Genomic DNA, 14,507 nt, shown 5'->3' on the forward strand with positions numbered 1-14,507 from the left:
CAGCACAGAAACAGCCCTGGTCAGGGTCACAAATGACCTACTGATGACTGCAGACGCTGGCTCCCCATATCTTCTCATCCTCCTGGACTTGACTGCAGCATTCGATACTGTGGACCACAACATCCTCCTCCACCGTCTACATTCCACTATCGGTCTTTCTGACCTCGTCCATCAATGGTTTTCATCCTACCTCACCGGGAGAACTGAGCATGTCGCCTTGAGAGAGGCTAAATCCCTGACACACAATGTCACCTGTGGTGTCCCTCAAGGCTCAGTGCTCGGCCCCACCCTGTTCATTATCTACATGCTCCCCCTTGGCCATGTCATCAGCCGGCATGGAATTTCATTCCACTGCTATGCTGATGACACTCAACTCTACCTCAGGACAAACCCAACCCCCTCTGCTGCCCTGCCATCATCCACTCTGACCACCTGCCTGAAGGAGATAAAGGCGTGGATGAAGCAAAACTTTCTGCAGCTAAACAGCTTCAAGACTGAAGCCATCTTAGTCGGCACTCCGCACCAGGTTTGGTCAGCTGACATTACCAGCATCACCTTCTCCGGCCAAAATATTCCACTTTAAACATTAGTCACCAACCTAGGTGTTAAAATGGACTCCCATCTGACCTTTGAGGCTCACATCAAACATCTCTGCAAGACCTCCTTCTTCCCACCTCAGGAACATCGCCAAACTCTTGCAGATGCAGAAAAGCTTGTCCACGCTTTTGTCTCCTCCAGGCTGGACTATTGCAATGCGCTCCTCGCCGGGATCCCTGAGAAAAGCCTCCAGAAATGCAGTATATACAGAACAGCGCTGCTAGGATCCTGTTGAGGGTGCGCAAAGATGAGCACATCACCCCCATCCTCAAATCACTCCACTGGCTTCCTGTCTCACTCAGGGTTGAGTACAAGGTCTCCTTCCTTACCCACCAGTTCATCCATGGTGGCGTCACCCCCCTACCATAAGGAACTCCTCTCCCCACAGACCTCAACACGTACTCTCCGATCTGCCTCAGCACATCTTTTAAAACCTGTGGAATGCTCTCCCTGACCACCTGAGGACCATGTTTAGTATCTGTCGGGTTATAACCGTTAGACACCACTTTGCTGTTGTTTGAGGAGCCAGCCCGGGCTGTGAAGGCTGAGTCCTCCGAAGGATGCAGCCTAGGGAATTGAGACATAGCTAGTGTACATCTAGACCTGACCTTCTGTACACACTTCTGGCCAACAGTGACATGGTATTGTATGTTGATGGATCTGCCTCACAGGATCCACAGACTGGTTCAGACTCAGCTGTGTTTTGTTCTGGTCATCTCCCACATCAGGCCAGGGAGCAAAGCTCGCCGATACTACATCACATGCTTCTAGCACAGCTATTGGAGTCCATTTTGTTGCCCACGGCTCTTGCAGACTGCAAATGTGTTGCTCACACCTCAGTCTCTGATGACATCTCAAAGGGTGATGCTTGTGCCGACACAGCTGCAGAAGCTGCTACTCGACTTCCTTTTGACGCACCACAACTTGACCATATTATGGTTTCACTTCCCTCCTCTCACAGCTCTGCGGTCCATCTTGTCAGTAGAGTGGATGCGACTTTGGTCCCCATCTTGCTCCAGATTTGTTGGCAACACCTGGCTGGGTCCTAATAGCAACCCTTGCCTCGCAAAATACTTCTTTTGTCATTATGCAAAAGGAACACGTGGGTTGGACCATGTGTCAAAAGGGGTGATGTTTTATTGATCAAATATGGTTGACTAAAGGGTTTTATGGTGTTTGCACAGCTAAGCATGCACAATTTGCGCCGCACACAACATAGGCAGATCCCTACGAGTACCAAGCAGCACATCCACCACCAACTCAACCTTTTGAGCACTTTTGTAACACCTCGTGATGGTAGGCACGTGGTCAACGTGGGTTCTTCTTTTTCCGTCTAGTAAACAAACCGCTGCTACTGTGGCATATGCTTTAATCTCAGATAATTCCCCGGTGAGGCATTCCGACCTCACGACCTCTAGTGACAATGGATTGCATTTTGTTAACCAAGTAATGACTGAACTAAGTGCATACATTGGGATAAACACACTGCGCCTATCATCCAGCTAGTGAGGTCGTAGTTGAACAAGAGAACGCTGAAAACCAAACTTTTTAAATGCTGCACAGACACAGACCTATAGTGGACAAAGCCCTGTCCTTGCTTCTGATGTACATACGAAGGAGGGAAAGAACAGTTCTCAGTTCTTTTGAAAGAAAATTACATGCTAACCGATGGCATTAACGCGTCTTCTATGCTGTCTGATACAAGAAAACAGGTTGTTGCTGCACTGCCAAAGGAGGCTGCGGGTCCTTTGCTCAATTTGCAGCCTTGTTGTGCAGGAGCATTTCAGACAAAAGAGCTGGAAAGCTGAGCGGTGGCAAGGGCCTTTCCAGATCCAGAAGGTGGCTGACAGGGTAACCTGGATAAACTCTGATGAGTGATTGAGGGATGAAGATGTGGACTTCACCTATACAAGCACCTCCTTGTTCCCTCCTCGGTAATCTGCCTGCCAGCAGACTAATATGGGGCAAATATGAAGACATTTGTAAAAATATGATATTTTCTGTATCATACTAGGCAGAGAGGTCTTTACACATGTCTGTCAGTCTTTGTCTGGAATTATTAGAAAAGCATTTTTATTGCAGCTCAAATGGTCTTTTAGAACTGGCAACTATGGGGCTTTTACTTTGGAGGAATATCTAAATTTGTACAGTAAACATATATCATATACTGCACAAGAGTCTGGAATGTTTAATTAAACAGCTTTTATTTTGGTTACAGAGTTGACCGCAGTCATGGACAGCCTGTCAGTCTCAGTGATCGTAGCACTCATGAACGTTATGGCAGTCTCATTAAATACTTATTTATTCTTTAGTCTATTTCCACCAACAGAAATAGGATTCATAGTAGTGTATTTCCCCTTCCTCATCTCATGAAAACACGTGTTTTAAATAGGACTCATACTACTATATTTTATACTACATTCATCGGAAGTGTCCTATTCCTGCCAGGGGGGTCATACATTTCTGCTCATAATTACACATTGATCACTGTATGAAATCTGATGACAATATTCTAACGACAGACGAGCTCCTGATAACGTGAGATAACGTTATAAATGTGCACATTGTGGTTCATAAGAAGCAGGATATGAACCCCCGGGGGGGTTTCAGGTGAGGAGACCGCCTGGGTCAGGCGCTGGATGGGGGGGTCAGTAGGACGCCACCTGGGCACATCTGTATCCTTGTTAACAGCAGCTCGTCTGTTATTACTGAAGTCACTTTATTGACTTTAGAGGCTGACTTGCATCCTACTGAGGCTGTGACGCGTTTATGGACTCAGGTAACATTAAACTTAGTATGAATGTAATTATTTTTATTATTATAATTTCCATGAATGCACTTTGATTAAACGCTTGTGAGACAAACCGGATGTTGTCTCACGCCGGTCTTTGCGCTAACTTTGTCCTTCGTGCGTTTCATGTATCCTCGGATTGTGTTACGCTGTGAGTCTGCGTATACTTCACTACATGTGGACACAATAAACTCCCCACCGACTGAGCGCACGCACACACGCACGCGCACGCACACACGCGCCCGCTGAACGAAACCAGCGGAGGAAGACCGGTCGGCGCGCTTCCTCCCCCAGCAGGTATGCGGTCCAACAGGTTCGCGATGGGGCGGGTTTCACGGAAAGCAGCGGGGCGGTTGAGGAAGTGTCCACGGGACTGACTGCGATCGGGACATCCACGTCCCCGCCGGTGTCCAGAAGCCTCGGGTTGACAGACAGGCGCGTGTTGGGGCTCTGGCCGCAGGCTCCTTTGCGCTCTTCGATGGCCGCATCGTCCGCGCTGTGGGTCGCGCTGCTGTCGCTGCTGCAGCTGGGACACGCCGCAGGTAACCCGCCTCTTCTCACCTGCGGTCGGTTCGGCGGTGGCGCTCCAGTCGCTAAGGACGTCATCGCGGTTATGAGTTCACCATTCCGTGTTGCTCTTTTAGTCCGCGCTCGTCAGCTCTCATCCGGAACACAGGCGTCTTTTATTGATTTGACTTGCATGTTGAGTTAAATTAAACGGGGCAGATCACGTGACCACAGGGCCAAAACTGCTCTCACGGTAAACGCATCAGGCGCGAGCGCAGAAAGATTAACGCGAGTCAGCATCCGGTTTTCAGAATAACAACATGAATTATATTCACATTTAGTATTCAACGTGTTACCTAGAATTTGTGAGTTAAAGAGGAAAGACAACTTAAATGTGACATAAAAAACACATGTAACTACACCACACTTTCTAAAGTATAAGTCTGGTATTTGTAAAGAGAAAAACGTCATTTCTGAGTATTTGAAGTTTGATAAAATCAATTTAATCAATAGTTCCAAATAATGAATGATGTACATGTGTTCAGGACCTCTCTGACTACTCCTATACCAAATTGGAAATCATTTTATTGTACGAATAAAGCTATCAATTCATTTTATAAATTGGAACATTTGAAAAGCAAATATCTATCTAGTATATAATATTTGAGGTATTATAAAGTTAATTTTCTTAATTACAGGAATCAGGAAACATTTATTGCCAAAATATGTCAGACACAAGGAATTTGACTTGGCGGTTGGTGTGTGACAGTAGACAGTATGACAATAGACGACAAGACAGCAGTGCACGAGTAATAAAATAAAATGCTAATGCTATCGGTTAGTAGTATAAGGCTATGGGTTAGTTTAAATTAAAGAATAAAAGTGAAAGTTAAAAACATATTTAAAGAATAAAGACAAATAAAGACAATGATTGATGTGTGTTCAGGACATCTCCGACGTTCTGGAAATTAAATATTTTTACTGCACCAATTGATAAATCTTCCAAAGTAAATGTTATTCATTTGAACAATTTAAAAGCTGATATCTGAATATTTAAGGTATTATGAATGTACTTTTCAAAGAGGCCCATAGTGACTCTGAAGGAGCTGTATGGCGTCAGTTTAATGACAAAACTCACACATGCGAGGAAACGTCTATTCGAGTGAATTTCAGGTTTTCGCAAGCGTAAATTTCTTCTGCGCACTCAATTTTAGCAGGCGCGAGAGGAAATTCAACAACTGCGAGCGCAGGGACTGACATACTCTCTCGCGAAAACTTGATCTGCTCGCTCGAAAACTTGATCTGCTCGCTCGAAAGTATGACTTTTGGCAGTGTGTGGCCAAAGGAGGACGGGCTCTTCTCTGATTGGTCCTGGTTTACGCTTGCGAAAACCTGAAATTCACTCGAATAGACGTTTCCTCGCATGTGTGAGTTTTGTCGTTAAACTGACGCCATAGAGCTGCAAAGATCCACATCTGAGGAACAGAAACTATTAGCCGTGTACTTTATGGGAGCCACTAATCTGGCCTTTATGAAAGAGTGGCAAGAAGAAAGCTGCTGTGGAAAGTCAACCATAACAAATCCTGTTGTTGGAGAACAGCAACCAGGGGAAGAAGGTGCTCTGCTCAGATGAGACCAGGATGGAACCTTTTGGCCTGAATGCAAAAGGCTGTGTGATGAGGGAAAGATGGATGGAGTCAAAAACAGGATAATACTTAAAGAAAAAATGATGGATTCTGCAGAAAGCTTGAGACCAGGGTGGAGGGTCGTGTTGCAGCAGGACATTAACCCTAAACATACAGCCAGAGCTACGATGGAAGGGTTTGGATCAAAGCATGTTCATGTTTTAAAATGGCCCAGTCATCAATCCGATTGAGGATCTATGGCGAGATTTTAGTCTCCATCCAATCCAACTGAGCTTCAGCTTTTTTGGATCAGGACATCTGTCACCAACCACATTTAAAATCAAACCATTTTATTTGAGAAATACATTTTTTTAGAACTTTGAAATTATGCAACCATGAGCATCAAACCTTTTCACAAATTATAATAAGAAACAAACAAAGAAAGACAATAAGAGACAACAATTCCAATTTGACTTTAGCGCATTTCTAAGACTTGCTGAGCCGATTTGAAAGCATTGGCTGTGGAACAAGCGCGAACGGATGTCGACTGAATCTAAATTGCTATAACTCATACTTCCATTGCTATAACTCATAAGTTGTGGATAGAAGTGAAATTATACTGTAAAAATGGGATTGGCGTTAATTAATATCTACTAAATAAATAATAGTAACTGTTACATAATAAAAAAGTACAGTTTTGAATTACATTGAGCTGAATTTAATAAATGCTGTTTATTAATTACATGTTACTTAAATTTGCTGGAGTAAAATCAGCTGTGAATCACTGAGTAGGCTTTAATTATATTTTATGAGTAAAGTTTAATATGCAATGAAAATGATGGATTTGACTCATTTAGAGTACGTTGTTTTCAATTGAGTGACACTTCCATCCCACGCATTTTGAACCACGTGGACATCTGCTGAACAGGGGACGCTGTTCTCCTGAAGGTAAGACCTGTGTGATTATCGTTACTGAACAAACGCCTTATAACCACGTTGTTGAAGCAGTTTAACATTCTTCTGCTCTTCTGTAAAGTTAACAAACATGCCAACTTTACTGCGCTGTAAATGTATTTAAGTCATTAAGCTGACGTTTTTTTTTTTATGTTGGTTTTATGTCGTCATGTTGTTTCATAGTTTCCGTGACAAGCTAACCTCCCTAGCTAGCTAGCTTTAGCTAAGAAGCAGCACATATGAGTTATATTTGTAAACAACTTTAACATGACAAACTGTTAAAAGCAGCCGGGTTTGACCAGGTGGCTTTAATGGTCGGTGAAACTAACTAAACGTTAACGTTACATTTCTGGAAAATAGTCAGTGAAATAAACTAAAGGCCTGCGCGTGCGTCTGCGTCGTTGCGTCGACGCGCTGGTTTCACTTCCTGGTTGTAAAGTCTCGCTTGTGTTGCAGAGCGATTCACCTCCAGAACAACAGGTGGAGTCACGTGTTTTGTTGAAGACGACCTAGAGAGTCACGTCTTTGTGTTTCGAAGTTGTTTGTTGCTTTATTTATTTATCATAGACTTTGACGCCAATGACGGCCAATGACGGCTTGTAGAAGCCTTCATATTTACACATTTCTTCCAACGAAAGCTCTTCAATCTGCTCCGTTCTCTCGTAAACATTCTTCCGTTTAATAATGGCGGTATCGGGCTATGAAAGCGGAAATGTGAGACTCCGTGAAGGACGTAGTTAGCGGACCAATCGCAGCCTGGTGCGCTGCGGGAGGCTTGAGTTGCTTTCGACGCAAGCCTAGAAAAACTAAACGTGAAAACTAAAAAAACTAAACGTGAAATCTCACTATGTCCTTTGTGTTCACAGGTTTACCGTTTTTCCTGAAAAGGCCATGTTTCTGAATTTGTCAGAAGAATCCCACATCTGTATTCTATGTAGAAAGTCCTAAAATGAACAACTGTGAACATCATTTTCTTGCGTGTTTAAATAGAAATAAGACACTGTAGAGAATAGCTTTGAACTCAGATGTACACTTGCTAATGTAAGTAAATGTAATCAATAGTTTCAGTTTAAAGTTCAAGTTTTAATCTAGTGGAAATGAAATAACAGTATGAACATTTTGTGACGGGTTTTCTTCACATGTATCTTTTATAATGTATATATTCTAAAATCTATCCTATCCCTGCATCTATGTCAACTGCCTGTGTGCCTGCAAGACTTGGAATGCACTTTTAAGCCACTTGTCATCAGGTGTCATCGGCCCTCCAGACATACTGAACTGACCACGCTTAAATTCATCATAAGGGTTGTTCAGTGAGTGACTTAAAGCCTGGGAAACTGCAGTTAGAAAAGGGAAATGCTGTGTAGAGATCAAACAAGACAAGGTTCTTAGTTCAGAAACAAAGTCAGGTATTCTGGAAAAGGTAGCAGAAGGTTGTCCAAAAGTCCAAAGCTCCAAAAGATTCATTGCCAGAAAAAAAAGTTAAGACACAGAGGAGAGGCCAACTACATACCTGAAAATACCAACGGGAGAGGCCCCAGACAAATTAGAAAAGGAGACTGTCACTTTTAAGTGAAGTAAAGAAGCAAAATTATTGTGCTGTGATAAAGGACAAAAGGGCAAAGACTTTTTGACTGCGAAGACAAGAAATCGTGGGAAAGGAATTAGGAGTTGAAAGAGAGATGGCCTGCATCGTTCACAATGGATAAGGCTAGTAACTTTTGTAATCAATACGTCAGTGATTGCCTATTTAATTAATGATATTATCCCCTATCATTAGAAACCTGCAAATAAAGGATGCCATACAAATTCAAAAAAACACACACACCACAAAGTTGTAATGTAACATGTAATGTACTATTTTGTTTTTTAAAGATCAATGGGGAATTTCTGAGAATCACAACCGCGATTCCTGGCTACCTTGGACAAGCAACCACAGCAAGCTGATTGAGACAATCAAACGAGGGAAGACTTGTCAGAATGAAGTCCTGATCAATTGTGATGTATTGATACATACATCCATACTTGATCATTATCACATCAATAATAATTTAAAAAAGAAGAAATTGTGTTCATTTTCATAACATGTTCCCTTGAGGAGTTAGATCAAATGTTGGAAGATATACTGCACGTTATCTATTGACTGTGAGAGGGCTTTTAACTGGTTTGCTCAAACTAGAGCTGAGACGTCTGACAAAACATTTTTTCAGATCATGTCTATGAACTCAATGTAGCAGGATGCTGGTTTTGCACAGGTGAATTGTTATTTGCAACACTGCATCAGTATAACTGTGCATAAGCAGTACACTGCATGAACCAGTACACTGCATTAACCCGTATACTTCCCAGTAGTAGCTGAAAGCCTCTGTAAATCTCAGTTACTGTAACTCCAAGTACCTATTCGTATATTGTACAGTGTCTGCATTTTTTGTAAAGTGGCAAAATTGGACAGTATAACATTTTTCTGTGTTTGCACTGTAGAGCCTTGAGGTGAATCTGAGTGTCTGCTGAAGTGCATCATTCTGTACCTCGAGTAAACCTGAAGGTCTTTTGAAGAGAATTTTCCTGTATTTATTCCTATTATGTAAACGAGATCAAACATTGACCGTGACAGAATGTTGACATTCTACTTTTCTATCACAGAAAATATTTGTTGTGACATTTTATTTGAAATAAAGCAAAATATAGAATTGTATTGGACTACTGTCTTGTCATGTCAGAAGAACATTTATAAATTAAGCTATAATCATACATTTTAGTTTGTACTGAATGAGAAATGGAACTTGATGAAACCTGATAAATTTGCCTGTAACAAAATTAGGGCATTTTAACTACACTAAAGTAAAAACCTTGACTTCGATGGAATATTAAATACAATTTTTTTCCTAAATGAAAAAATCAAGTGGTAACAAAGCTAAAATGGTGTATGGTTGTATCTTTTTTTTTTGTATCTTTTGTATAAAATTACATTTTTATCTTGGGTAAAATTTTTTTTTTATTATTCATGTTAAATTACAATTTTAGGTTTAAACCAAATACAAAATACAATTTAAAAAAAGGTAATAAATTTAGCTTTAACAAATTAGAGCAATTTTTAAAAGTTTGTCCAAAGTATCATTTTTTTCAGTGTATTCATAGAAATTTGCACAAATTAATTTTAACCTTTAACCGTTACTGTTACACTAAAATGTATTGAGTGAGTTAGACATAGAAAAATTGTGGCAACAAAGTGACACGTAATTTTATTTTAAACAATTACTTTAAGTCCAGAAGGGCAATGGCAATGTGTTGAATTAACTAACAATGTGCTAAAATGTGAGTGGATATAACTTATTTTATTCAGTAATTCAAATTCAATTTGACCTAGATTAGTAGTATATAACACTCAATTTCACCCAAATAATCAGTAAATGTAAGTTAATTTCACCCAAATATCCAGTATCATAAATGCTTTTTGATAAGTAAACATTAATCAATTTTGCTTACTAAATATCTTTAGTGCCGCCCCATGTTTTATGTATAACACCTTAATTATTCAGAAATTAGCCTTTCAATTGTACAAATATAGAGCATTTACGCTGGATTATCATCTAATATATAAATTGTATGAAATTATTATAACGAAAGGTAATTTTTATAATACTTCAAATATTTTTTCTTTCATTTTTGATATAAGGGTATTCAGAAAGTTCCTAAAGGTATCAGTCATTGTTTGGAGCTGTTGATAAAACCCCTTTTTATCAAAGCCCAAGGCTTCAGAAATGAGTTTTTTGAACGTACAAATGTAGGACTCTTATTTTGGAAATGTCTAAATAAGTACTGTAAAATTATCTCATTTTCTGTTTGCCGAGAGATCCTGAACACATGTATATCAGTCAGAACTATTGAGCTTTTATAGTACAATTTGATTAAAACGTCAGATTTCAGTATGGTTGAAGTCTAAGATGTCCTGAACACACATACATGATTCCCTGTCTGGAATTATTGAGTAAATCGCTTTTATAAAAAACTCAGAAATGACCCTTTTCTCTATACAAATGTAGGACTTCTACTTTAGAAAATCTCTCAATTGGTACAGTGAAATGTTTTGTGCCTCTGCGTATTCTGCAGGAGATCCAGTGGTGGTGGGGCAACAGGACGCCACCTCCTTCCTGTCCCGCTCGCTGCTCTACAACAGCTGGGACTTTGAGCTGGTGGCGACCGGCAATCTGGAGAGGGAGTGTCTGGAGGAGGTTTGCAGCTATGAGGAGGCCCGGGAGGTGTTCGAGGACGACACAAAGACGGTACTGCTGCTGTAGTGAGCGTCTCCATACCCCCTTTGAAGAATCCCACATCTGTATTCTATGTAGATAGATCCGCAGGACAGACTCCACAGCGTTAGTAGCACACTGCTGTTAGGCTTACCTGTGGAAGGGTTGGGAACCCGTTTCAAATTCCCTATTATACCGATGCACGGCCGTAATAACTGTTCCACACTTCAGCGTGCAGTACATGTTATATTACATTGTTCACTGAATCCCGTTAAGCGTGCAGCGGTCGGAGGAATCATGACTCCATCTCAATACACACAAGACAAGTAGCTAATAAAGTTATAACTTTATAACAACAATTCATAACCCTCAACTTTCATGGGGTAAAACACCCCGACAGCAGCTTGTGACACATAAACAATTTGTAACTGTAATAACTGTACATTTATAAAATGACCCCGCCGCACTGCATGCTGGGTACACCTGCAGTTTAATAGAACAACAACTGTTTACCAAAATATACTTTACGAATCATTCCTTTTGCCTTGAAAAAAATACTCTTGAGGCTTTTTCACGTTGGCTGAAATGTTTATTTGTTTTCCTATTTAATGAAAGTAAATTATGAAGTCTTCTCTTGCTTCCATTTTTAGGAAGCATTTTGGACCAACTATGTGAACAGTCAAGGTAATTTATTATCAAATGATTATGGTTATATTAAAGTAGAATATGATATCTCACACAGCTTGGCTTTGGCATCAGGCAGCCAGCTGAATGTGGTGTTTCCACTGAAAATGTACACACAACATTAATAACTTAAATGTTGTAAAAATGAATGTACCACTTTAGTTATCAGTGTGTTGCTAATATTGTTTTGTTGCTACATGGGGAAAGATGCATTTTTTGTTACAGTGCTATTGAATGCTACCACATGTAGCATCTTTGGTCATTCATATATCTCATGCTCTTTTTAAACTACTTCATAATGAAATGTTGTGTGTAACATGGTCACTCTGAGAAGCATTGCTTTCATGTCACTGCGCTCTGTCTGTGAAGAGAATTCCCCCCGAGTGGATGTGTCTGGGCTGGTGGCCGGCATCGTGGCCATCCTGGTGTCTGCTGGGATCGCCACCGTGCTGGGAATCTACTGCTACAAAAACAAGAAGAAAAGTGTAGCAGGGTCGGCGCGGTAAGTCCACTCATGGGACACGAGCCGTCTTTAACGTGTTACCCCAATAATTGTGGCTACTACAACCAAAACGGAAAAAGGAAAGGACCAGATCTACAGGAACCGGTCCCCAAACTGTTGATCTTAATCATACAGGCGACTACAATGTACGAGACGAAGGCACATCTCCAAATGTTTCACAGCAAGGGGAATGACCCTGGTGTTAATATGATTATTAATTGCGTGTACCACGAAACAAGAACAAAGGTGAATTATGCAGTCACATTCACTACAACTAAATAAATAAACATTCTGATATAATCACATTTGAGACTGGGTCACAAAAATAATGTTCTTCTATTGTATTATATTTTATTCTATTACAATGTATGTATGCAACCTATTCAACATTCTGTTTTCTTATAGTTATGACTCGCTATTTAGTTTCTGGCAAAGAAATCCTTTCACTCTGTAAACAAGTCAATTTCATATCAGAATACAATTCTATCAGCAATTTGAGTGAGAAGTGATGGTTGGCATGGCAACAGAAAGTTCTGGTCTCACAGATCTCTCCAGTACCCCCATCTGGTGAGCATTAGACATCGACTTTAACAGGAAGTGAAAGCCATGAAGTCCCTTCCATTGAGCACAGTGATGCTGCTTTGGGTGGCTGGTTTAACTCTCCTGACTTGTCTTCTGTGTGCCGGTCCAGAGCTCCGGTGAGGATGGCGGCAGATGGGCAGCCCGCCCTAGAGACGGTACCTCTGGCCCCCCTCCCGGCTCTACCCAGCTACAACGAGGCTCTGCACCGCAGCGGACAACACGATGCCCCACCACCTCCCTATTCAGGGTAAGATGCTCCAGTCGGATCAGAATCAGAAACATTTATTTGCATGGCTCCAGGTCAGTGTCTAAGATCCAGCCCGAAACCTACAAGAACAGTAAAAAAAGACAAAGCTACATTAGTAGGTACAGCATGTTAAAATACACCCGTTATTCCCCATTTTAATAAACATACACTTTTCTGGTCCTTACGGTAACATATTTCAATGAAACAGAAGCACCTGGAGATTCAGCAGCTTTCCATTCCTCAACACCCTGTTACATCATGACACATAGCAAGAAGCATAGCAAAACACAAAAGGGTCATATGTCAATGTGGTTGTGTATCAGGACGAGTGGCAGCTAAGTGGAGCGCAGACAGGTCAACATTAACGTGTTAATCTATGCGATTAATGTGGCCGAGATTAATGCGTTAGAATATTTTAACGCAGTTAGCGCAACTTTGTTGCTGCTTGCCGCCGCTATCTCCAGTTAGACAAATCCAGTTAATAAAGCTCTCAGTCTGGCAGTCTGGAGCTGAAGATGGAGAGAGTAAAACAAACAGAGGAGAACTGTGCAGAGGAATGACTCCACGTGTCAAACAGAAGGGGGGGGCAAATGGACCACTTTACGCACTGCTATGCTAAATTAGCTGCTAGGCTACTTCCATCTCAACATCTAACATTACCCTGCGCGACACATCGTCTGCAGAGACACCAATGTGTCCCTAAAAATGCAATTAATTAGTTAAGTAAAAAAAATCTTTTGACAACCGTAATCTGAGCAGGAAAAAGGCGCAGAACCAGCGACGGCCTCATAGTGTGTGTTTGATCGCGGCCTCATTGTCTGGGATTACACTTCGGATCACAGTGGTCCTCAGTGTGCTGCAGCCTGTCTCTGTGAAGCCTCTTTGCCTGCTGGACGTCCATGTCCCGTCACGCTCACAGTCTCTCGTTGACCACAGGGGGGCGCCGTCCGAGCCTGCTGATCCCGGAGACAACGCATGAGAGGGATCCTTGTTACAGCTGATGGGCGCTGGTGGTTAAGTGAACTTTGTTTTGTGTTGAATAGTATCTATAAGTGAAGTGAGGACACAAGACAGCATGGTGTGCACATTGTCTCCACTACATGTGTGAAGGGCGCACAGCTCAGGGTGTGGTTCATTTCTGTGGTTTCACTGTTGCTACATCAAACTGTGTCAATTCATCAATGCATAGATACTGTATGGTCTGTGTTTTATTTAATAAATGACATAAGAAAATACACATGCGTCCAGTGTTTTTATGCATCAAATGCAGCAAGTAACCAGAACATGTGTGCAGCTGCCTGCACCACCCAGAACATGTGTGCAGCTGCCTGCACCCAGAACATGTGTGTAGCTGCCTGCACCCAGAACATGTGTGCAGCTGCCTGCACCCAGAACATGTGTGCAGCTGCCTGCACCACCCAGAACATGTGTGTAGCTGCCTGCACCCAGAACATGTGTGTAGCTGCCTGCACCCAGAACATGTGTGCAGCTGCCTGCACCATCCAGAACATGTGTAGCTGCCTGCACCATCCAGAACATGTGTAGCTGCCTGCACCATCCAGAACATGTGTAGCTGCCTGCACCATCCAGAACATGTGTGTAGCTGCCTGCACCATCCAGAACATGTATGTAGCTGCCTGCACATCATGTTGTAACTTGCGTGTGTTGAAAGAGCAGCTGGGTACAGAAGCTGGGCTTCTTCAGCTCACTGCGCTGCTGTGCATGACAAATGGTGTGTGTGTGTGCGCGTGTGTTGGCGTGCGTGGGG

General features: G+C 41.9%; 1 protein-coding gene across 1 annotated transcript; it reads left to right on the top strand.

Moving 5' to 3' along the window:
* Positions 1-3,487: 3,487 nt before the first annotated feature.
* prrg2 (proline rich Gla (G-carboxyglutamic acid) 2) lies at positions 3,488-13,974 on the top strand. The gene is made up of 6 exons (XM_040190452.2): positions 3,488-3,930; positions 10,585-10,757; positions 11,375-11,408; positions 11,778-11,910; positions 12,602-12,739; positions 13,676-13,974. The coding sequence occupies exons 1-6, from the start codon at positions 3,867-3,869 to the stop codon at positions 13,716-13,718; spliced, it is 585 nt and encodes a 194-aa protein (XP_040046386.1). The 5' UTR covers positions 3,488-3,866; the 3' UTR covers positions 13,719-13,974.
* The last annotated feature ends 533 nt before the right edge of the window (positions 13,975-14,507 follow it).

This window comes from Gasterosteus aculeatus, chromosome 11 (assembly GCF_964276395.1).
Source record: "Gasterosteus aculeatus chromosome 11, fGasAcu3.hap1.1, whole genome shotgun sequence".
NCBI classification, from domain to species: Eukaryota; Metazoa; Chordata; class Actinopteri; order Perciformes; family Gasterosteidae; genus Gasterosteus; species Gasterosteus aculeatus.